This window comes from Chaetodon auriga, chromosome 9, assembly GCF_051107435.1.
Source record: "Chaetodon auriga isolate fChaAug3 chromosome 9, fChaAug3.hap1, whole genome shotgun sequence".
Classification (NCBI taxonomy): domain Eukaryota; kingdom Metazoa; phylum Chordata; class Actinopteri; order Chaetodontiformes; family Chaetodontidae; genus Chaetodon; species Chaetodon auriga.
This window is the reverse complement of record NC_135082.1, coordinates 14,470,893-14,497,005: the sequence shown is the minus strand read 5'-3', so window position 1 is coordinate 14,497,005 and position 26,113 is coordinate 14,470,893. Positions and strand designations below refer to the sequence as shown.

General features: G+C 41.3%; 1 protein-coding gene across 6 annotated transcripts in view; it reads left to right on the top strand.

Annotated features, from left to right (window-relative positions):
• The window catches only part of spock1 (SPARC (osteonectin), cwcv and kazal like domains proteoglycan 1), a 103,151-nt gene that overhangs the window by 41,516 nt on the left and 35,522 nt on the right, over positions 1 to 26,113 (top strand). For 3 of the 6 annotated variants that reach the window (XM_076738805.1, XM_076738809.1, XM_076738804.1), the window contains exons 3-4: positions 12,913 to 12,958; positions 24,452 to 24,532. In XM_076738805.1, coding sequence (XP_076594920.1) covers positions 12,913 to 12,958; positions 24,452 to 24,532 — 127 coding nt within the window. The remainder of the gene's footprint in view (positions 1 to 12,912; positions 12,959 to 24,451; positions 24,533 to 26,113) is intronic. The other 3 variants (XM_076738807.1, XM_076738808.1, XM_076738806.1) reach the window with 1 other exon arrangement.

Genomic DNA, 26,113 nt, shown 5'->3' with positions numbered 1-26,113 from the left:
TGGCGAGAGCAAATGAGCAGCTGTTTCTGCTTAAACAAGATGGATTGTACTTTTTAAATAAAAGGTCCGTCTCTTTAGGTATCCTTTCCACAATGCTGTCAGACACTTAGAATAACAGTCTGAGCCTGTCAGCGGCAAAAACAAACACTTTTAGTTAACGTACATTGATGGTGCGCAAATGCCCGCCGGGATTATATTGCAATCTGTTTCATGCTCGCCGTCTTGCTTGCTTGATAGTGGACCAATTTCAAAGATTGCTGTCTCCATTAGTCACTTGGACACGAAAATACGGGAAAATAGAGTGCATAATCAGATTATATGTGCCCAGAATGTTTCCCGCTTGTCTGGGACATTGAAATCTTCCAGGTCATCTGCACCAGCACCAACTGGAAACTCTGAAATGAGCAAATATTTGAACAAGACAGAAAAGACGTTCATTTATTTGTTGATTTTGTAACATGTATGCATGTAGATCTTTTGAAAGACATGTTTATGCTTTGTGTGTTTCATGAGGGGTGTGACAAAGTGTTGACAAGTGACGTTCTGAGAATCAGACGAGGCTCTTTAATTTCACACTGGACTCAAAAAGCGGTGAAGGTCCTGTGTTTGTTTGACCCATTTGCTCACCGTCATAATTATTATGGCCACTAGAGGTCACTGGCAAACAATAAACACAAATATGGATCATATTAAGCTACTTACGCAGACAACCTATACAGCTGCTTTTTGGGGAGGATGGTCTGGTCTTGCAGGGACCCCAAGAGAGAAAAGCACGGTTCCATGTGAATATATTATGCCTGATGTGTTTTGCATTTTTTTTTTCTTCATCTGTTTTTCATTTATCTCCATTCTGGAGACCCTTTGCATGTCATCAATGCAAATATATGGATTCAATTACAGCCAGTCTATCTTTTTTTTTTTTTTAATGAGTGAAGGTTTCTTCTAATTCAACAAACTGAAGATCTAGCTACCAGAGAAAGAGACGTTTTCTTTCTCTCTGTGATTCCCGCTGTTCCTTTCCAAATATACCTTTCAGTAGCACACGAGCAGAACACAGCAGAAGCAGGTGGGCTATTAACAGTTTATAGTTCTCACTCTACAGATCTATGTCCTGCTCAACAGTGACAGTGTAGAAACATCTGTCAGCGAGAGGAGACGGAGTGAAAAGGAAGCTGAAATGTGCACACCAAGCTGTTGAGTATTATTTTCAGGAGCTGCTACAACTTTGTTTTTCACACCAAGCAGAGGTTCTGCAAGCATGGCAGCCACAGGAAAGCACTGTGTGAGAGCTGAGACTGGGAGCAGCCGGCAGCAGCACAGTCTATTCATCATCATCTCGCTTATGGCTGCACTGGCGCTGCTGGAGCTCACCTCACAGATAAGAAAATCAAGGACCCACACTTGCAGTTCACTACTTTGACAGACCTGTAGTCAAGTAGACAAAAAGACGAGAAGTGGCACTTTCCAATAAGTTTTGCTCAAATCCGTTTTCCTCAGCCAATCCAACAGCCAGGGCCAGCAGGCCTGGAGCCGTGTCAACCTAATCTAGTCACATGCTGTCTTATCTATTATTTATTCCACTGTGTCCACCTGCCTGTGTCTCCCTGAGCCTTAGATCTGTAGGTTGACCTCGACACGCCTGTGAGCTGCTGGAAGGCTTACATGGTGAAGAAACGCTGATCTGACAGCTAAAAGTGACTCGGGAAAACAGTAACAAACATGGGACTTAGCTAGGTGTGTGGAGAAAATGTTGGAATCACAAGCAAAGTGTTTCAGACTGTTTTATTTCTTCCTTGTCAGTTCCCTTCTGCCTCTGCCTTGATCTCATTCTCCTCAGTTCTCTCTCTGTCACTGTGTTAAACTGGAACGTGTGGCTGAGATTTTCTTCAGATTTTTTTTCCCCGTATCCTTGTCTGTCAGTCAGTTGTTCATCCGTTTAGTAACTCAGCGATGTGAGTGACCAATATCTACATTTCCTACCGCAGATGTGACTTCTCGACAAGCACATACTGCACCTGACACACATAGGCATGAGAGCAATTATAATTCTTTAGGTACTGCTGAAACGATGTCAAATATTAGATGGTTCCAGTGTCTTAATGGTGAAAATATGCTGCTTTTCTCAGTTTTATATCATCGTAAAATTTCTCTGTTAAAACTGAAGACATAACTGTGGAATTGTGATATTTCGTTTCAGTCTTCTGACATTTGAAAGGGATTATTTAATCAGAAAACCTAATTGACATAATCAACAATTAAATTAATTATTTATAGCTCAACGTGTAGCATTTCTTCTCTGTCAGAGAGATTAGATATATCCTACGTGTGCGAAAGGCAATTTCATTTAATTTAACATGTTATTAGATCAGATTTCAAGTAATTACATCTCCTCCTACGAGACAGTGCTGACAAGGGTGAACAGAGAGGGGTATAAAGGCACCAGCATGCTCTTCTCGATCCCTGTCTGAAGCCCCCTCCCCCCCACGTTCACACTCGCTTCTTTTCATGCGTACAAACAAGTGCAACAGTGCTAATTCCTTCCATGAAAGACTGTCTGAAAATGTGTGCTGTTATCCCCGTAATTAAGTGTTTATCATGTCTTCACTTCTCTCCGGCTGCATACTTTCAGAGGCCGAACGTCATGTCGCTCTTACTGGAGCACACCCTGATCCTGAGTCCTGGTATCAAATGTGCCTCTTTCAGGCATCAAATAGGATTTAATTTTAGATTTATGAATCCAAAAATGTACAAACTGGGGTGAGCCCAACACCAACATTAGAGGGACCTTTTTAAAAGCTAGATATCATCACAATAAGGCTTTTTCTTACTCATTATCCTCTTCTTCCCCTCATTAGCTGGCTTCTATGCGCATACATTTTAGGTAAAAGGAATTTGTTGTCAAATTATTCCACAGAAAGCTCACACAACACCATTAAACGTTCCTTTTGCCTTTTAGAGTGCCATTTTTTCAGCGGCTAATGGAAACTCTCCTCATTCATTTTATTTTTTGCATCTTTCAAAAGTTTGCTTAAAACTCACATGACATTTGGATGGAAATATAACTGTGAGTGCCCTGACAACCAGTCATTTTGATAAGTCCAAAGTGTCATTCATCTACAGCGACTCTTTCTCTCTGCTCCAATTGTTTCTGTCATTTATGCTCCGTCTGTTAGTCACTCTGTTTCTTCTGTATTAACTGCTAAAAACCTTCCCTTCTCTCACCGGGAATGTGCTCCATCACCAGTCTCTTCCTCCGTCTTTCCCTTTTTCTTTCTCCTCACTTCTCCCTCTCTTAAGCTTCAAGTTAAACCAACGCTCCTCTTTCCACCACTCCCGTACCATCCTCTTCTAATCGATTGATTTTCATGTTCAATGAAACTGAAACTGAGAGAAAATAGGAGAAAAAAAAAAAAAGAAAGGAAGCCAGTTTGGAGAGGGTATTGGAAAGAAGAAAGAACCGTGAAGAGTGTGAAGATGGAGAGATATTCAGAATAACAGGCTGCTCAGGGAAGGTTTTTCCCTCATTAACGTGAAGAGAAAGGACAGAATGACGAGGAAGCATATTTTTGATGTTTGGCTTCAAGCCACGTTGTTCACTTGAGGGATGTTTTCAGCAGTGCAAGAAAAGAGGAGTAGAGGAGAGAGGAAGAGAGTTGATGAATGAGGGAGGCTATAAAAATAGAAAGCCATGGGGAGAAAAGGGGGAAGTGAGCAGAACCAAAAGGAGTCATTGGTCTCAGTTTAGAGAAGCTGGATTGGCGGTTCATACAAATGCTGTCATTGGTTACTTGGACTCTATGTAGCAGAGGTAGAAAGAGAGCGCACAAAGTAAGTTTGAGTACACTCCAATAAACTATTAATTCGAGCTTGTGTAGATACCCTCAAACCCAGGTGCAAAGGTGTGTGTGGGTGTGTGTGTTTGTGTGCATGTAAGCAATATGTATGTGTGCGGTGGGCAACTGCTTTGTCTTCTCAGCAGCACATGTAATATTCAGTGTTACCTGTCCCTTCATATGAATGAGGAGCTGCCTGTCAGTCTTCAGGCTGTAGATACGAAAAGTGGATAGACTCCAGTGGAGCTGCCCTACAGGAGAGCAAACTCCCCTCTCTGTTCTCCTTCTCACCTCTTCTTCCTCTGCACTGCCTGTCCTCCTCACCCCTTTTCTGTCTACGTCCTCCTTGTCATTTTCCCTCCTCTTTCTTCCTCTTCAATCTCTCTTTCTTCCTGGAGAACATTCCTCCACCCCCCTTTTCTCTTCCCCCTCCCTCTATATGCTTTACTGTATATCTCTGTTCTCTTGCTCGGTCCATTCAGCTCAACCATGGCGTCTCACTTGCACTCCAGTGCAGTCGTGAATGTAAAAGATTTTGCTTTTGACCATTTTACCATGCAAAGGAATATGCCAGAATATAGTCATCAATAGCTACTGCTATAAAAAAAACGTTAAAAACCCCCCCACTTCAGCCCTGTTTGAATAGACGGTTAGACTTCTTTTCACCTGCAAATCTCCAACTTCACACTAAATGTTCTGTACTCTTACCTGCTGCTGATAAACTGAAAGTAAAAGCCACAATTCTCTGCTCCATGAACTCTATTCCACGTTCATTGTTCTCCATTACATCGCCTCACGTTTCACTTCTGAGCAGCATGGCGGCAGGGGACCTCTAAACCAAAAAGTCTTTCTGTTGTGCACCGCTGATGTCTTGTAAGCTGGGCCGGTTATACCCCGTCAGCCAGATCTCAATCCCTGGGCCTCAAGTGCTGCCGGTTTTTCACGCCCATCAGCGCATCAGGTTTCAACTCCAATGTAAACCACCTGAGTCAGTATTAGACACCCAGAGCAAGGTGGCGTAGTATAAAGAGCAAGAAAATCCACAAATGGAGGAAGGTGGGGTGGATGGGTGGGTGAAACAAACACATGACTTTCATATATCGGGGTTCAAGTCCCATCTTTTCTTGAACCTAACCAAGTACTTTTTGTACTTAAAACTGGCCGCGCTGTGACTATTTTGCAACCACGTGTTAGAAAGGCTCTCTGGCAGGAAGGCTGGGTTGAGAATGTGTGGAAGAGCTGGAGCAGGTGACGCTCTGGGCATCTAATACGAGTGAGTTTACATAGGAGTTACTTGAAAGCCTGGTGTGTCTTGTACAAATGCCCAGGACGAGGGGTGAGGGGCATGACAAGGCATTGGTGTTTGACGCTCTGGGAATGAGAACAGGTGGACTCTGCATGTTGCCTGGCCAAAGTTTTACCTCTACAATTTCACAAATTTCACACTTTGGTTACAGTGCAAGATATCACGGATTGAATGTTTGTTGAGCGGCTGTAGGGTTGCACAGTGGTTTCACATCCAGACTGTGAAAGCTGGACAGAACTGTAAAGTTATATTTTTCCCATAACCAGTTTCTCACTCATGGTTTTAGACTGAATAATCTGTTGGAGGAGATGCCTGCTGACCACGATCAACCAAACAGCTCTGCTTTCACTGTTGGTGGAAATGTGTGCTGACGGATGAGTTTATTCTCATATTGTTCAGCCAGTTGAGGCCACATGACCTCAGATAGTTAGTCACAACATAAATGACACGTAATGCCCTCAGAGCCACTTAGCAGACTGACTTAGCACTCTGGTGATGTTTTTTCTTAACCTAATGAACATGATCCGCGTGGTTGATTTCACACAGACCACAATCTTATGTTTCATAAATCAGATATATTTTCCCTCCTAGTGAGGACAAAGTTTCTAGTATAGTGGCACAGGCTCATCAAATGTATTATTTCTCTCTATGGTTGAGTTACCACACAATATTACAGGAAAGTAATCTGATGCAGTGTGTCTCTAAAATCCACTCTCTGCTCTGTTCTGCTATCTGCTCACGAAGCTCAAATATCAGCTTCACAGGACACTGATCAGATCCCAGATCAGTGCTTGTCTATAAGTAGGATGTAGCCTGAGGAGGAGAGCAGAGGCTTGGTAGGGAGGAAAGAATGAGAGGAGGAGGAGGAGGAGGAGGAGGAGGAGGAGAGGAGAATGAATTAGAGACTATGGGGTGAACGATGAGGGAGGGAAGGAATTCGGCAAGGTTCCAGACCCATGAATAAAATGCATAAAGTACACAGTAAATTTTTAATGCTGTTTAGTTTCCACCAAGAGGCCAGATTTGCATCCTCATCCCCTGATTATGACATCTTCAGTCAGCACTCCAGGCACGGCTTTGCCTATTTTAATGTTAATGCGAGTATTTGTGCAAACCAATACCAACTTGAGAGTATGAGTGCGCACACACACACACACACACACACACACACACACACACACAGACTCATTCAGTGTTCAGAGGTTACTTCTGCTGAGAGAAGCTAATCGGGCTGAAGCCATTCCCACTTTGGTCCCTTTCTGAATCAATTCTGTTTCTTCTCTACCTTTTCCTGTCACGGACATCCTCAGGGATGTGCTATCAGATGAGATCTCAGGCCCATCACTTTCAACCAGAGAGGGGGGGAAAAAAGAGCTAACCTGCTGGAGACCCAAGAGAATGACAGAATGACTGTGAAGAGGTCATCACAGAAATGAAAGACTTTTTGGTAGACTGTCCTCAGAAGTAAAAAGAAAACACGGGTTATTTGTTATGTTTGTGCAAATAATGAGTACATTTTCATCCTCGCTGTCAGTGCTAACGTGGTTTTGATCATATCATAATCAGAAGCAGAATCAGACTCTGCTTTTTTGGTATGTGTGTATATACAAGGAATTTGACTCTGGTTTAGACATTATGCTTGAAAAAAAAAAAAAGCTCACTGAGGACAAAAAGGAATGAACAATAAGTTAAGTAGTGACTTCAGGATATGTTTTCATTGAAGACAGAGGTTCCCATTTACTAATCTCCTTATATACAAAATTGTAAAATTATCCAATTTTTTCATTGCCTGTGTCGGTGCAGGTTGGGCTCCTCCTCATCCTTCTCCTTCATATCCATCAAATTTAGCATTTCTGCACAGACTAAATTACCTTACAGATGAGGGTGGACCCAGTTTGGTTTCCGCCTGCCTGGATTTACTGCTTTGCTGGATTTAGCTTCTCCATCTGATCATCAGTAATGAAAGATGTGAACAACGATGAAATTTATCCTCTGCATTACCACGAGGGATGCACCAACCCAACTTCTTCTCAGCTCAGGGTATCTACAACACAGAGTACTGATCTGATAGGCATTCTCTCTTTTTGCCTATTTTAAAGTCTGTAAAACTCAGTGTGCACAATCATATAAGGTAAAATCAAGGAGCGATGTGGCACCAAAAGCTGGGAACTTTGATGTGGATCGGCCACATCTGCCAGATATCCGATCCACTTAATAACGTCAGTATCTGACATATTAGTGTATTTATATCAGCAAATGGACCATGGTTGCGAAGTTTATCAGCATATTTTTCTCTCTATTTTTCTGTTTTTTCTGACTTACTACTACCACCTGTGCACATGGAGAATAATCAGAAACCTGGATAAGGTGTTTACAGGCCACAGTATCCTGGTTTCTATGAAAGTACTCTAGCTGGTCTAGGTGTCTGTGGTTGGCATATGCTAACACATAATGATTGGCCTCTTCAGAAAAAGAAGAGCTATGAATGTTTATGTTGGGGAGTAAAACCGAGAGTGAAGAGTTTTATTGTTTCCAACAGCAAAAATCTGAAGTTGTTTTCACTCTTTTCCTATCACGTTGGCTCAATGAAATGTTTGCCCCTTTTCATCCTCCGGGGAGACCGTCTGAACACTGCACACTAGTTTAACTGTCATTTCATTTCCTACTCAACAATGTTGTCTAATAGAGCTGCTCACTGCGACACGAAGGTGTTTGAACACAGACATGCAGTCAATTAACCATAGTTAAAATGGAGGCATCACTAAATAAACTGCATCATGTCGAGTTTTATAATAAAGGAATCCCATTTTCACTGACAGCTGTTGTGCCACATTTTAAACAGATTTTAATTGAGCCTTAAAAAAACTTAATTAAACAGTTCAAATTTTTGCTTGCCAACAAGCTCCTGCAGAGCATTTGCAACCTTAAATAGACACAGTTGAAAGACTTCCTTTCTGTGTAAGTCTCTGCTGAAAATTCCAGCACCACCTCCAACAAAGACGATATGATTATAACGGCACAGTTTTATCTCCTTGTAATCACTTTAAAGGGTTTGAATGACATTGGGGCAGTGTCGCAGAGAGCTAAACAGCCAGTTAATGCTTTTGAGATGAGCGCACTAAAATATTAATGGGGGTCCTAGGCAAGGAAAGGTCATCCCTGAGACTTAGATTGAATAATAAGAGGGTTAGTAACAGCCGCTGTGAACCTGAAGTAACACCAGCTAGTAAAAAACAGTGCAAGCACATCTCAGGCAGGAACTCTGCTGGACACGGAAAATGCTGTTATCTGATGATAACAGACGAAACACTTTCTCTTGTCCACACAACATGTTTGTAGCTGCAGGTCAAAATGAACACAGCAGAAAACCACAACATGTCACAAATTGTCCAGATGGTCCAGAAATCAACAAGACAACAAGTGTATTTGTTTCACAGGATCTGGTTCAGATATAGCCACACAGACGGGGCTATTCACTGTTAGCCTCGAACGGGCTTAATCGATCACAGTCAGCTGGTTACCCACAGTCACTGTGGGTGTTGTAAACAGGTACAGAAAAGCTAAAACACTGTGGGTTGTGTTAGAAACTCTAGTCTATCAACTCTGGTCTGCACACTCTTTTACCTTATTTGCCATTTTAATAACAGTGTGAAAAGAAAATAAACTTCAATTATTCACTGTCCATTTTTAAAGGGGATTCATCTCTGTTTTGATAAGCGCAGACTATTATTATTTACAGTACAATGAAATCAACAATAAGTTAATCTAAAATGTAAAACATTAGCATGTGGTTTAAATGGGGCTGATACACCATTTACACCGCACAGTTATATGGATCCATAGTCTACTGACGTGCCACATACTGCTACTCTGCTAAGCCAGTTAGCTCCAAAGTTAAGCAGTTTTTTGTTCCACCATCATGATTGAACTTAGTGGTTCATCAAATTGTGTGTTTTTCAGATATAGATTAGGCTATTAGTAGACTTAGTAAGAAAATGTGTTCCCAGCATTAGCAAAGGCTAGTTGTAGCTAGCTTTCTTGTCATAAGCCACTGTACATCTCTGCTGTCTAGTTCTCAGTCTCTACTTGGCAAAATTAGACTCCAGAAAGTCAGAGTTGTGTCATAAGTCAATTTTGAGACATGTTTGTAAGGGCAGAACATATGACACCCCCATCCCAGAACCTCATGCAGATAAAGAAAATCTCCACAAAAGCCCTTCAACCCTCTCCTCTCCCCTGCTCTCAAGCACATTTTAGCACAACTAAAAAGGCATTATATTCATATGCCTTTTTTCCTCTTGCCTCTACTTTTGCACAGCCCCCTGTTTCTTTCTTTCTTTCTTTCTTTCTTTCTTTCTTTCTTTCTTTCTTTCTTTCTTTCTCCTTCCTCTCTCTTTTCCTTTATGCTGTGCCTCAACTCTAATCCCGCACAATTTGCCCTCGATGTGTTTCAAATTACATGCCACATCAAATAAAGCTATCTCATAAGGCTGCGAGTGTGTGCATGTGCGAGTCCTTCGCTATTCTACCACCTTCAGAATCAGATACCTATTAAATGAATCTCTCGAGTTGAGCTCGGTATTCAGAGTGAGTAACACAGGGTTGTAATAGATCTGATAGACGTTGCATACTGTGCCGTATCACTGACCTTTCTTTCTTTCTTTCTTTCTCTCCTCTCTCCCCTCTATTGCTCTGCCTCTCTCTTCTGCAATCATTTAAAGGAAGCAGAGGTAAGTAAATCCATTGTGTTTGTAATTTGATAATACCATTCTGAAACATATTGCAGTACCTTTCTGGGAGCGCCAGACACTGTAGTGTTTGTCTGACACTTGCTTTAAGGCATTGCTGCAGAGCTGGAGAGGTGTTGCTGATTTAAATGCACTGCAGGTTTGGTGGCTGGTCAGCCACAATGTGGTATAGTATTGCATATTAAAATGTTGCTGTAGTGGCTGGATAGCTTTCCATTACTTCAAGAAAAGTATGTGTACACCTACATATTTCACCTATATTGATTCTTCTCATAACAAAACCATGAGCGTTAATATGCTGCTACAGCAGCCCCCATAGGTCTGAGAAGACTTTAGAAGTGTTGGAGTTGTCGTTGTCACTGTCTAAACACAGAATAAAATTATAATTGGGTTCATGTTTACATAAATGGTGTAGGCCACAGTTAGAACTTTTGCCACAGTGACATCCTACTTTGCATTGTCACAGCCATAAAGAATGATTTTATAATAGAGACAGAGCAGCAGAGACGGACATAAGAGAAAAAAAGTGAGGACATGAGTGAAGTAAGGACCTAAGGGAGAAACTAATTAGGTTTCATCTCCTCATTTCAAACTTTTGTGCTGGCTCAAGTGTCGGCAGTTGTCATTTTTAGAACAAGGACTGGATGAGTGGGTCAGCTGTCCATTTTCTGTTTCCTGTGACTGCCTAATTTAGCCTCTCTCTCTCTCTCTCCCTCTCCCACCCTCTCTCTCTCTCTTTTATTCAATAATAAAGGAGGCAGAGATCCTGCTTTTAAACTCAGCAGGTTTTCTCTGCCTCGTTCACATAGTGTCACTGACACAGGCTCACTCCCTGCTGATACACATATGGCTCGCCCTGGGCACTACTTTAGATGCAGACTCCACCACTGTGTGCGTGTGTGTGTGTGTGTGCGCGCACGTGCGTGCGTGTGTGGGTGGGTGGGTGGATATAGCTCACGTAAAGAAAATGCAGACTACTTTCGGTGCTAATTCTCTAACACCTGACATTAACTCACCATACAAGCGCAATATAAGCATTTCAGAAATGGTTCAGAATGTGGTTGTAAACAAATATAAGGACGTATTTATGCATTTTTCAACAACTAGAACTCTGTGGGCACCCATAAGGAGAGGATGAATGGATAGAGTAAAACATGTCATAATAATTGAAAGCTGCTCAGCTGGTCATCAGCGTCAACCTGTACACAGGTCTATTGAAAATGCTTTTGCTGCTGCTATTTTTTTTCACCACTGCTCCTGCCTTATCTGTATGTCATGTTCTATAAGCTGATTCATAGACTGTTAACAATCCTTTCACTTATATGTGTGATCTGCATTGAACACTAAACAAGCCTGTTTAAAGTTCCTCTCCTGGCATTGATTAACCACCTAAAAACGATTGATCAAAATTTGATATTTAGAAGATTTCCGTGCAAAAATCCCTTCATGCACTAAACTGGCTCAGATTTAACTCTGCTTTCATTTAATATGTGTTGATCTAGATAGTTCCTGCTTCTGCTTCGACCCACCCCTCTGTTGCTCTATAGCACCTGTTCACCGCACACACAATCCTTTGCCTGTTTTCTGTTTTGCTAGCTACTGCATGCTACACAACGGCAGGTGGTAATATAGGAGTAACCCCACAGTCATGAGAAGTTTTCAGTCAGAATTATCATAATGAATATCGTCATCATGTAATTCATGACTGTTTGGAGTAACTTTTCTTATAACTTCTTTTGTCAACACCCCCACGCCATATAAAATGTCCTGTCGGCATTTGACGTGCATCATCATATAACTTGTTGAGGTAATGTTGGCTAGCATTATCCGGCACATGGCAGGCTTGCTTGGACACAGTCAATGGCTGAAACATGAGAAACATAAACTCACCAACATGTTGGCTCGTACTTGCTGAGTCCCCAGAATAAATGGATAGAGCAGCATCAGGCTTTAGTATAAGTTTGAGGATTGATTAACCAGATCCTTTGGTAACACATGAAGTATGTCTCTGCTATTATTTTGAAGATAGTGAAACTTAGCTTGCAAAATACAGATATGTAGCTACACCTGGCTTCTCCTCTGATAACCCTCGTTATACCCTAAGGTATGAGACATATGAAACCTTTGCTGTCTGAATCCGTGTTTCTGAGACTGGCCACTGCAGTTCCAAGGTGGAACTGCTCAGGCATGGTGTTGGCTGCTTATTTCACTCATCATATGTCCTGTAGCATATAAAAAAACACAATATGAACATGTTAGCAATGTTAAAAACTTGCTTTTCATTGGAGTGGGTCTCTATTTCGATAATGGGATTTTTAACAGTTCTGCAGAACAGGAGATGTCTTCTAGCTTTGCAGGGAATCTGCTCTGAATGGAGCCATTGAATCAAAGTGTATTTGTCTTAGCAAATCCAAACCTCTTCTGAACTGAGCTTAGCTGAGACAAGCCAATTATTTTCTCTTTTAATATTTTCAGTTGATCAGGCTTCCTCCATGACTGTAGACTGTATCTGGTCAATAAGACTAATGGGTGCTTCTTCTCCTCTTCCTCCTCCTACTCCTCCTTCTCCTCCTCCTCCTCCTCCTCCTCCTCCTGTCATTTCTTCCTAATATCAAGAACAGCAACACTTCCTTGTAGACCGTTTTCAGAACAAAAGTCCATTTTGACCTTGACATTAAATGATTTGACCTACTTAAACCTGTTTTTTTTTTTTTTTTACTAAAGCCATAAAGCTTTCTCTTCTCCCCAGTGTGTCTCCTGCTTCTGTATGTTTGTGTCCTATTTTTAAATGTCCAAACAAGCTTTTACCTGTCAATGTCTTTCCATTTTTCGCTGCAATCATTCATTTTTACAAAAAAAGCAAGTACGAGAGAACAAAAGGAGAGAAGAATGAGGACAGGATTTCTCAGTCGTGTGCTTTAGTATTTGGGCTGTTCTCTCTGTGGTGTACAAAATAATTCAATGATATTCTCGGCATGGTGTTATTTTTTCATAACCCAGTTTCTTGCGTTGTGTTTCCACTCAGGATGACTACTTCAAAAGCTGGGCTCCTGCCAAGTCTCTAGACCAAGGTGAGTCCTGTGTTTGTGTGTGATTCTATATTTATATTAATGTATGCTGTATATGAGACTAAGGGTGGATAGCAAATACTTTCTGAGTATTGACTAAAATGTGTCTGTAGCATCAAGTTTAGAAACCTGTCCAAGTATTGAATGCTTGCTCATACATTCAGCCTCGACTTATGTGCTCAGATACAGTATATGCTGATCTGAGTCAGAAAATCAGACAAAATGTCAAATGTTACACTGTGATAAGAGACTAAACAATGATATAAAGCACTGATGCAACGAGCAGTTTGATATATTTCGATAAAATGACAAAAGGGGATTGACAAAAATACAATCCTCAAACTAAGACACAAAAAAATGTTTGCAACAAATCATTTAGTCTCCAAAAGTGTTTTAACCATCCTTTAACACCGCAGATAAATCAAGACAAGTAGTTTCTTTTGCTAGAAAAAAAAACCCTTTTCATACACGGAGGCTAATTTGGCCGTCATTACCACAGGACAAAGATTTTAAAGGACTGCTCATTTTTTACATTTTCTGCTCCTTTCAAGTTAATTGTAGCAGCCTTTGCAGAACGTGCGCCACAACTGAAGATATTTTTACTACCCTTAAACACATGAGGCTCATTCACTTCCATTCAACTTCAAACATCATTTAAAATCACTCTGAAGACTCCTGATTCAGGCAAAGGTCATCTATCTTTATTATCTCTGTACATCATGCATTGTAAGTTATGGATGAACATGTACATCGTGGAGCACCGAAATAGACAGAGGAAGGGAAGGAAACACTGCAGTGCCTCTGTTTTCCTTTTCAAAAAGACAAGTTTAAAAATAAAACCCTGTGGACTCGACAGTAAAGTTAGGACCTGCATCCAGTCACAACTGAATTAAGCTAACAGGCAAACTGAAACAAAATAATGGATTTTTCAAAGTTACATGTTGTGTTTAAAGGCAGAATAATAAATACAATAAATATGAGGTGCTAGATCTCTGTACAGAGACTGATCTAAAAACAGTAAGTTAATGTAGAGGCGCTGTCGGTGTGGTACTCTTCCTTTATGTTTACTTGACATGAATCATCCGTCACTCTCAGTCTTTTAATGGTACAGTTTACAGCCTGTAAATTCAAATGAATTCATTGTGCTGTTCAGTGAGCTGTTACCAAAAATCTAATCATCTCTTTAAACATAGGTGTGCGTGTGTGTGTGTGTGTGTGTGTGTGTGTCTGTCTGTCTGTCTGTCTGTCTGTCTGTCTGTCTGTCTGTCTGTCTTTTTTCAAGGCCAAACGCTGCTACTTTTCTCAGTTACGTACTGCTTATGGACTTACTATGGCAACAATGCCAAGTCCACTTCATCAATCACACTCAAGTGTGTAATGCTCTTAGACCCCCAGTAACTCTTGACTAAACTCAATTATTACAAACACTCACTCACTCTGACTCTTATTGTCTCTCTCTCTCTCTCTCACACACACACACACACACACACACACATATACACATTTTGGGGGCTGATTGGACTGAAGCTCTCAGAACAGCACAACAGACTTTAAATCTTTCTACCACTGAGTATGTTCAGTTGTGTGCTGGCTCAGTTTTGCATATCTAGCACAGTAACTGTAACTCTTCGGGGAAAGACTTGCTGAGCAGGTTTATCTGGGCCAGCTCCTCGTGGATACTGAGCCTAATGAGAACAGCCTCGCCTCAGTGCATCAAATTCTAGAGTTACTCTCCAGTTTCTCAGTGAGGACTCAAGACAAAGAGTAAACAGAGCGTCACTCTCCTTACGAGGGTCTAATACAGATGCCAAAATTACTCACCACTGCATGGATGACACACTGTTGTCCAAACATGGCGGCTCTGCTTAATGCCAAACCTTTGGTAGTATCTGGTCAAACATATTACTTTACGAATGTTTCACTCCGTTAGGCCAGAGACAAACTGTCAATGACAACTGCAGAGATTAAAGGGAGGGAAAGGACGCTCACTTTAATACAGTGTGGGGTATATCTTTGTAACTCTGGCCATCTGCAAGGGTCACATCAAAATTGGTTCTAGCTGTTCCAAACAACCAAAGAATTCAAGGAGGGGTGAAAGCATGAAAAGTAACAGATATAGTTGAGCAAAGAACGAAAAAAGAGACCAACTGTCCAACCCAAGGACCAACTGGGAAACAAACACAATCAGTCACACAATCATGTTGTGAACAAGCCAGCTGTCTGAACCACTTTATGTTGAGGTAAAAACAAAATACAATTCTGTAATGTTGCAAATACACCTTTTTAGATAAGTTTGCCCTTGAGAATGTCCTCCCAACAAAAATGAGGCAATCAGTCGTTTCAGAAAGTAACCTCTACTGCCTGTAGTTATTATAACGGGACCAAAGGAGGAAGAAAAGTGATGTCATTAGAGCGAGTCAAACTCTGTGTAAGGAGAAGGTCTCTGGGTGGATTCATGAGTCAACTGAGACCACTGTTCGCTTGTCATTGACTGAACGTCCACGTTTTTTGAAAGCATGACCACGATCCTTCCCTAACCTCAACCCTAACCATTTGGTTATTATTGTACCTATGAAAACGAAAGTCCCCTAACCGTAATATAGAAGTCATTTTCATCCAAACCATGATGTTTCTCCAAACCTTACAAAGTGTTTTTTGTGCCTAAACCTAACCAAACCTTAACCGTAGCATTGTCACACCAAAACACAGATTTATGTTTCAACTTTGATGTGTCAATACTTTTAGAAGGAGCAGACAAATGATGTTGCCCTGCTGATTGGGTGTCCAATCAGTAAACACGTACCTCTGTGTTGTTGTAAAGGATAAACGAGGTGTCTTGTTTTTCACCTTGAGGGTACTGATGAAGTGGTCTGACCGCTCATGTTTGTTGGCCCATTGTACCTACATTTCACTAGAGATTTCAGATTTCAAACTGTGACTATAATGTGACTGTTACAATAGAACTGATGGCAGGAGGTTCAATCATAAAATACACAAAGCAATTCTGTGGCAGGCGACAGACAAACCCAGTCTTTAGAAGCTCGCTGTAGAAACCTTTCCTTTAAACATTTACTACAAAAAATGCCTCAGATTCTCCCTGAAAAGCCTTTGCTTCTCTAAAATTTCTCTAGGTTGACACTGCCCACATCACAGAGTACACGCCGTGCATGTGAGTCACTGCAACATTTCGAGAGGACATAATGAGGTGACTTTGTCCTCTTGAGAATGTGACTCTGTGTAGTTCTCTAGAAAGACATTCAGCGTAGTTGAAGCGTAGAGCAGCTTTGTGCCAATTAAGCTCTTTGGGGGAGTGCATAAAAACATTTTTCTCAATCTTCAGTTTTCGCTGTCTTGCCTGTTCTGCTGCAGCAATGCACTTCAGCTGCAATATGACTGCTCCCCTGCTGCAGTGCTGCCAACATCACTGTGCACTTACTACTACACCAACAGCACACCTGGGAGTAATGGACAGCAAAACAATTAGTCAGAGAATAAATAATGGGAATCAATCAGACAATCTGGTCTGCTTTGGGAACACTTGCTGTTTTCATTGTGCCTGAATCGTTTCGAGTGGGTCCCATTTTCACCCAGCTGGTACGACAGGCATCACACTCATAGCTGTTAACTTCACCTTTTGACTCCTGCCAGTGTCAGCATGACAGGCTTTTGAATATGAGTCACTCACTGCGGGACATGATATGGGAAAAGCCTGAAGGCTACAATACTGACTTGTTGTACTGATGTCTATCTGTGCTTTCAGCCCAAGAAACATTGTTCTGTCTGAAGAGCACCTGTAAGACTTTTGATGGATGAGAATCACTTCAAATTGTTGATAAGAGCTTATGAAAAATAGAGTGAATTTGATTAATCTTTGCAATAAAGGGTGCATACAGAGGGGTCAATACAGCTGAAGGTACGGTGACATCAGTCACTACCTGCTGATCTCACTTTGACTAATGAATCACAGGGTGTCCTTGGAGACTAATCAGCGGCAGAGAGGTTGATGGGCTAAAATCCAGTCCCTGATGAATCGCTTGCCAATTAATGCTTTCCTCCGTAGCACCTAATGAATGAAATCAGTGGGATCACAAATTACTTGTTGGTGATACTGAACAGCAAGTGATCACGTCCACCAGTGGTAAATGCGTTTTCCAGACTTCTTGTGGCTTATTGAGGTCTTAACAGTTGATGTGCAGCTTCTAGTGGTGCTGTGCATTTTAAACACGTGCTTGAATCCATACTAGTCCCGCTGAGTTTGAGAAACCTTCCCATTCAGCTGCAGTCTGCACGGCCAGTTGGCTGCTTTGCCTCACAGAAGTGAACATATGTTGCAGCTCATCAGTATACTGATATTATCTACATGCCAGGATTGCGCAGTTGATTTAGTTTTGCATGTAGTCCTGGTTTCTGTGTGACTCTGTTTTCCTGTATCTGTTTGGCGACAGCAGGCCAAACAAAATTTACAAATACAACAGGGACTTTTTCTTGCAGCAAAATCCTCATTTTAAATAATTGTTTTCTGTCCTTTATTTGCAGCTCGTTTGGTTTTCCTCGGCTGTGTTTTGCTAGTATGAAAGGCTTTCCTGAGAATAAATAGTGTTTAATATTAGAGCTTCGTTTACGCCGGAATTCTGCATATTAGGTGCTGATATCGTGGAATAATCTACTTTTTTGTGTGTATTTTAATCCAACGGAAGTTCTGGAATTTGCATCTCACAGTAGATATAATTGCCTTGGGAGCTCCACCACCACCACATACATACTGCTGTAGAAGCTGTTAATGTGGCGTAGGTGATTCTGTAAGTGCATTTTAAACAGAGCAGGATGTAGGCCAATAACACTCAAATAGTCACGATTTTTTTTAATTTATTTATTTTTTAATAATTTTAGGTAGAATGGCTTTCATTGCAGCATGTGGATACATTTTGTTTTGCAAGCATTGTTTATATAACATGGATGTGCCGACGTGGGAGCACATTTTGGGCATAAACAAATGCCTCAAAATGCTTTTTTTTTTTCTTTTTTCTTTTTTAAGTCTGAAGAAGTCATAATCTTAACATCCTGTGGAGGTGAAGTTTTCTGTCAGCTTTCAGGCAATTTAATAAACCAACAAAATCTTACATAAAGTGCTGCTTCCCACAAATTCTGCTCATACAGAATACAGTATACCCTGCATCTCTGCTTTATGTGCTCCCCTCGCTGCTGTCACTGTTTTCTCTCTCGCTCCCTTCTGCCTTTTCTTCAGAAATTACCCTCACTTCCTCTAAATTCTCTCATGAGTTTCACTTGTTCCTCTTCATACTGTATTTTCAGGCCATCTATCTCTCACCGCCCCCCTTCACTTCATATGTCTGTGATTCTGCTTGTTGTTCCTCCTGTGTCTTCTATTGTTTCTGACATATTGAGTTCATCAGATGGAAATTACATAACAATGAACAATGGGTGACTGTGAATCAACATACCACAGTGACGTAAACACACACACACACACATACACACACTCAAACCGAAAGCCTGTGAGAATGAGTTGTTGGTCGTTTTTGGACGGATTTGATTAATATTTAAAGAGGTTTGGTTATTATTATCGCATTCCCCTTGTGTAATTGTAGTCTTGTCTGTTCTCTCTTTCGTTTGATCAGCGTCTTTTGCCCTGCACGAAATCTTTAGTGGAACGACTCACCAACACACTGTCCCTTCCTGCTCCACCTACACATTCTTCATTTTGACAGATACATTTGCCTTTTACTGTATGCGCATGATCATTTTTGCACCGGTCATAAAGTACAATTCAACCGTGTCACAACAACAGCAAGAGATCTTTACTGTGACTTGCTTCATTAAGATAGAGCTCACTGCCTCTACGGTTCCTTTTACTCAAGTTCCCACTGCAGCCATTCAGATTTTATTGGCTAAAATGGGAAGATAGATACAGATTAAGAAAATATGATGAAAGTTTCTCAGTCAAATTTAGGTAACACTGTATACTGAGGTCCACATATTCACCATTAACTAGTTTCTTACTAGCATCCATATTTGTAACATATTGCCTCTTTCTTAGTCATTGTAAACCCTTTATTGTGCTGCAATTAATGCACAACTTCCTTACTGTCAGTATGCAGTAATCAGGAGGTTACTGAGGGAAAACTCTTAAGGCCTTGTAGTTGTACAACGTGGTCATTCAGAATAAGGCATTAATAAATGCTTTACAATGACTAATAAAGAGTCAATACACTGCTAATAAGTCAATATGCATACTAATAATCAACCACTTAATGGTGAATATGTGTACCTTAATAAGTATTAGGCAAATTTCAACTTTTAAAGGAGATTAATTAATAATATAGACCAATTATGAATAGAATAATAATAATAATATTTATACTTCAGCACTGTGAAGTTTGCTTTGCCTTTACTTCAATAAACTTTTTGAAACAGTACTATTCAGAGAGATGAGAAATGCAAACATTAATCTGTATGTCAAACATGGCTCCTTTGGAGGGTGGTGTTAAAGGACAGTGATTAAATTAAACACAATACCAGAAATTACACACCAGACATGAATGTCACAGCCCTTCTTGTCTCCATCATGCTTGAGGACACCCATCTGAGAGTCCTTCACAATGCCACATGAAGTTGTTTCCATGGTGACAGCTCATTCACCTGCCTATGGATAGGCACCTGCTCGGCCTCTTATACATGTTGTGCTTAATGCTGAATTCTATAGCTCTGTAAGGAGGTAGGTGTGTGTGGGTGACACTGGCCTGTGTCCCAGAAAACCCAGCTCGCCCCGTGGGTGTGATTAAACAGACATCTGCTGTACTCAGATCAGGACTTCATATGTTCATGGTGTGCCAACACACTGCCCAAAGCTGAGCCAGGACCAGTGAGTGGGAAGTTTTGTCGTGTGGAAAAGGGTCAAAGTTTTACCGTGGAGAGCTGCAGTCTTGACGCCAGCTGCAGTTCCACAAGCTTCTGCATCACAATGCAGTCTCACTCAGCGTTTCTGTCATCTGAAAAAACGAGGCATGTTCCTGGGGTTTATCATTCATAGCCATGGACAAATCAGCATCCGCTACAGCTCTTTAAACCTTTCATTTAAATAAAGAGTACTTTGTGAACATACAAAACTGACAGCTCCCATGAAAATGTACCAGCACCACAGCGTGGGCACTTGATTTTCCCTATCAGTAAACTTCAACAAGCTTTTCTAATGTCATCGTTCCAACTTTCTATTTGTATTCTCTGCTGTCCAAAAACTCCTGCAGCGTCTGGTCCTCTCTGTCCTGCTGTTATTACAGAACTAAACACAACCCTCGATTCACCCAGGGAGCCATCTTTGGTGTCAAATGTGATGTTTAACCCACAGTGGTCTAGGGATTATGGGAAATGATGCTCGCTTAAAGCTGCTAAAAACAGAAATACTGAAGATTAGAGAGCAAAATAATGTTTTTATCTGAATGATTACTATCTTTTCTAAAAGAGACTGAAACACACAGCATACTGTTGAGTAAGAGGAGTTTAAACTGTTTTTGTTTTTACAAATATGGGATCTTCAATGAGAGGATGTCACTAAAACTACAAGAAACTTGTCTGAATGCTTTTGAAAGACATTTTTTAAATTATCTGAACGTAAGGTCTGCTTACTTTTTGTGGATCTCTCAACTGTCCCATCAGTGGATGGAGTTTCCTTCGTGCTGACAAACTGAATTAAGATTAGTGTCATTGCTGAGGCAGAATCCACTGTCTTGCAAGTTTTGTCCATCACAACCAGGCAGAGGAATACGAGCACAGGCACCCACATTAGTTGTTTTTGTCCATACAGTACACACAGTGAGTTCATAAACACGCAGGAACACACACAAACACACACTTTGGTTGTTGCTTTCGCTCTCCGCCCACCTGTGACTGACTGCAGCAATCTGGAGCGAGAGCGGCTGCCTTGTAGTCATTAAAGTATCAGCCATGTCCTGACATTTACTTTTACTTTTCCCATTTACAAGGAGGCAGAAATACCTGCTGTCAAACAATCTCATACACTCGCTTGCACGAGCTGAAGTCTGTTGTTGACGGTATTACCACATGCTTTGCATTAATCGAAAAACTGTTTTTGCTTCTTTTACTGAGAACCAGCTGTTTCTCTCACCATGCAGCAGCCACGTCTCCAGGTCAGCTCAGCCTTCTTCAGAAGTCAGACACTGAATTTGATTTATTACTGGTTTCTACATCTGCATTATTTGCTGCTTGGTCCCATCTGTACTGTTTGGAGAGATTCCCCGAAAAGACCTTTAAGCCCGAGCAGAGAGACAGAGAGACGAGAAGGGACAAAGACTCTTTGGCAGCAGATAACAGTTGTACTGTCAGCAAGACCAATGTTAGAATCAGTATTCTGGCTATTTCATTCTGGGTTCTTGTATATGGGCATGCCCACCAGATTTGTGAGGCTGTGATTGCAATGCATTATCTAGAGAGCAGAGTCAAAGGGAGGATTACAAATGGCAGCCCGTGCCCCATTATCACAGCCAGTCCAGAGCAGCACAGGAGAGTGAAACTGGCACAGGGACACAACCGAGAGGACACAATGCGGACAGAGACAGACAGAGGACAAGTTAAGTTGACTGTTTTAATCTTCAGGTGTTTACTACTCCTGTATGTTTGCCTAATTAGATCAAATAGTGAATATGTGGTTGCTGTGGCAACCGTTTTGGCAGCAGAAGCTCAAGTCGTTTGTGATGCACTCTGGTTTGGCAGCAGCAGCCACAAACAAAGCCTCGAAAATCTGGAGCTTCCAAATTGCCAATCAGCCTGATTAGACGTGACATTGTGTTTTCCCAGCAGAGTGTTCGGCGTTGTTATATATTTCATCAGCTATTTCTCCAACTCGCTAAGCCAGTCGCTCTCTGAAGATATGCTGTCTGTCTGGTCCCATTTCTCATTGGTCCGTCTTTAATCTCCCTTAACTCTGTCACTGCTTCTTAATACATTCTCATATAACCATCTTTGATCTGCGCCTGGAGGAGCTAAAAGAATCTGAAAGAGAGAAACTGATAAGAAAAGAGACAGATAGGACAACAAACAACAGTGATCACCTCAGGTCTGTGTATTAAATGGAGTGTGAGCTGGAGCAAGAACAAATATCTCATTTCACTGTAATGTGCTAAGGGCTTGTAGCTCGCTCTCCAGGCGTTCTTTAAACATTGTTTACCACTCTGATTTTAATGGCTTGTTGGCCACATCATAAAAAGTGACTCAATATCCACGACCCTCGGCTCAGCTCTTATCTCGCTCTTTCAGAGGGGTGAGCGCTCGCAGTGTTGAGTCTTAACACATAAATGGGACTATCAGCTAAAACGCACATGTACATGCTACAGTGATTTCAGGCATAGGCAGTAAATTAAGTAGTCACACACACACACATACACACACACACACACAAGCAGTAATCAATGATACCTGGAGCCTGCTGAGATGCAGAGAAGGGAAACATACAGTCACCCCAAGGGTATTGTTAATTTAATGAACAGATGAAGGCAGTCATATCAGCAACGCAGGTGAATTTCTGTTTAGGATGCAAAAGAAGCAATGGTATGGAAGAAGAGGCTATGAGGAACTAGTAGCCAAGAGAAATGATGATTAAGAACGAGTCAGTGCTGGCGGACAGAGTACTGTGAATTGTTACTGCACTAGTCTAGAAAGGCAGAGCCAAAACCAACAACAAGCTCAAAGCAAAATGAAGCTGTGAATCAGTGGAGTAGCAGTGTGTGAACAGTGCTGAACAGACCGTTTTCAAGGGGAGATTCACACAACAGTAGATCACAAAGAGAGAAAACTGAACGTGTGTGTAGTTTGTGTGTCTTGATTCTGCCCTGTGTGCCCCCGTAGCAAACGGGGCCGCCAATGATCATCGTAAATTAGGATAAATAAAATTCAGAGGATGTGAACAGACAGCCGTTGCTAGCGATCATAGCAGGAGCCCTCAGGCCAAATGCCAGCATGTGAAAGTGACAGTGGCATCAGAGAGTCTCGAGGGAGGGAGGCAGGGGGAGATACAAAGATATACAGACACCAGGCCTACAGAGAACACTTGAGAGAGATTGCTTGCAGAGAGGATCACTCAGCGATAAGAAAGTCATCCAATAATGAGGAGAAGAGAGGTCTGGCAAACAGGAGAGAGAGGAAAGAGAGGAAGAATAATGAATAGGGGGCATATTGACAAAAAAAAAACAAAGTTCAACGAACTTTTTTGCCTCCACACGCACACATCTCTTGACTTTTTCCTGGTCATTATACACAGTCCATGGTCAGCCTTTGCTGAAAAGCCTTTCTGGCTAATAAATACAGGCGATGGGTGAGTTTGGGACTTAATCATCTCAGGGTGTTAATGTCACAGCCTACAGTCAGACATGACAAACTTCCTGTACCTCAGCGTTTGGCTGCTCTGCTCCCTCCCCGAGGCTCTGCCACCACTGGCCTGCTTCCACAGTGGATGCTGTGCTGCAGTGTGTGTGTGTGTGTGTGTGTGTGTGTGTGTGTGTGTGTGTGTGTGTGTGTAAGAGAGAGGATGGATTAGTGTTTTTGTATCGAGATGGATAGGTGCTTTACTTTGCTTTCCCGTGGCTGAGTCAAGTTGTTTTTGTGTGCGGTAATGATGCTGCGGTGATTATTCCTTTCAGACGAGCAAAATTGTGTTAGTGTCACTTCGCAGCACCACCGAGTCTGGTTTGGGATTTCACAATATCTTTGAGGAGATTAAAAGCATTATATCAAAACACAGGCTCTAGTTGGTTTGGACTGTAAAGTTGGGGACCTGAAAACAACAACATTTTCGGAAATAGTCTTTTTTGATTACTTCCCAAGAGTTAGATGAGACAGTTAATACCATTCACATGTGAAAAGATATACGGTGAGCCTGAAGGCGATTAGCCTAGCTTAGCGTAAGACATGAAGCAGAGTGAAACGCCTAGCCTAGCTCTCTCCAAAGATCAAAATGAACTGAGCTCTAAAGCGTCGTTATTAAGCTTTGCCTAATTGATTTAATCCATACAAAAAAGAAAGTGAGTAGAAAACAACAGCTTGAAGTTTTAGGGGAGTTTTAACGTAGCAATTTTCTCGATGAACAACAGCTGAGTGCATTGGTGGCAAGCAACCACCAGACGTTACGTTGTAGTTTTTGCATTTATGTTTGTCGACAGATGAAATAAATTACAGATAATGATAGTATAGATAGATAATAATTATAAATATCCGGGTATAGGAGCATTTTTTTACTTTGGAAAGAGCCAGGATACCTGTTTCTCCATCCTTACAGTCTTTATGCTATGCTATGCTAAGCTAATTGACCCCTGGCCCCAACTCCATTAATACACTTACAGACATAATGGTGGCATCAATGCTCTCTTCAATCGCAAAGAACAATATTTCACCAAAATTTGAACTATTCCTTAAAGCATGCATGAGCTAAATATTCAGTGTGATTTCTTTTTCTGGCTTGTTTTTTAGAGCGAGAGGCCGAGCCTGGCAGATATGGAGACCCAGCAGCTACAGCTCACTCTAGCTCAGCCAAGAAGACAGTACAGGATGGTGAGTTTGGACAACATCATATTCATCATGGCAGAGAGGGGGTTTTTTTAGGGAATGGAAGAAGTAACATGTAGCCAAAAGCCGGTTGAGAGTGCAACCATCCTGTTCATGTTGTCACAGCTGATTTGGCTAATCTGATTTAGCTCAGATATACTGGGTTGATGGGCTATAATGATCTCAGTGATGATGTCTTTGTCTTACAATAACGAGATCAAATCTTTCATTCTCCTTATGAGGTTTAAGGGGAAATAAATGCTTTGATAGCTAGGCATTGATGTACCACAACAGATTGTAGCATCACTTTATACTGAGTTTAAATTGTTCTACTCTGCTGTCTCAGCTGCAAATCCTGTAAAACAGTGGGTATAATACAGCAGTGTTTAACACAATTAGTTCTCCATCCTATCTCAGGTTGTGTGCGGAGATGTCAGTATGGAGGAGAGAGATAACCAAGCTCACAGCTCGCCGTCTGAACCTGATAGAGCGTGGATAATGCACACTGGATGATCAAAGCTAGCCCCTTCAGTAACATGGAGCTATTTCCAGGGTTAGCTTCAGTACTAACATCATGGTCTGTTAGTGTTGGGTAACATGAGAATTGTAATTTGAGATTTAGCAAGTGGGCAGCAATATGCTTGGATTAAGATTTCTCTCCTCTGAACACAGTAGCATACCTGCCTGTTCCGGTGTGTTTGCTTGCAGCTTAGCAGAATTTAACAAGCTGGCGTGGGTGTAGTGGGCTGAAATGATCTGTAGTATTGTTTCTTTAGGATTACCAAAGGTAACACCAAATACATTCAAATTGCTCCAAGAACAGACAATACATTTAATTGAAGTGAAAGTATATGAAACATGAATTCAGTTCATTTACTTTTGGTCAGTTTTTGATGATGCTTTTATTTTTGTGCTCGCTAATTGAAAATGCAGAGGCACGAGTAATCGACTGTATGTTTAAAATGTTTAACAAAGCAGTGTGGGACTTCCAGTGATGTGAGGACTTCCTTATTTACCTCTTCACTTAAACAGGTCCTTGACTGCTGTTTAATTTGATGATACTGTAAAAAGCCAAGTTAATAAAATCATTCACATGGACATAATTAACCCAAAAATAGAACTGTATTAGTTCATAAATAACTAAATAAATCAACCAGCCAATTTGGAAACATGGCCATACATACATATATGTATACTGTATATACTTTGTGGGAGATGAACATGGTGAAAACACAAGTCTAATATACCTCTGTCACTTAACAAGGCTCTCATGTCAGCTCACCTGAACATGTTGACATGCTACACCTGTAACATCTCAAAGATAGCAGAACACATTTATTCATTTCCAGAGATAAACAATTTGAAGTGACAGTCAATGAACATTCTCCTTTCACAGCAAGACTCCAGAGTGCTGCTTAAATGATAACAGAGCTGGCAAATGGAAAACTAAATGGGGAACCAATTGGTAAATCAGATGCAATTTGAAACGTGACTGATGCACACATTGTGTTCTGTTCGTTAGGTAATTACAAAACCAATTACACGTGTTTTGATCTAATTCGGTGAGAGATAGGATGCATGGTAACA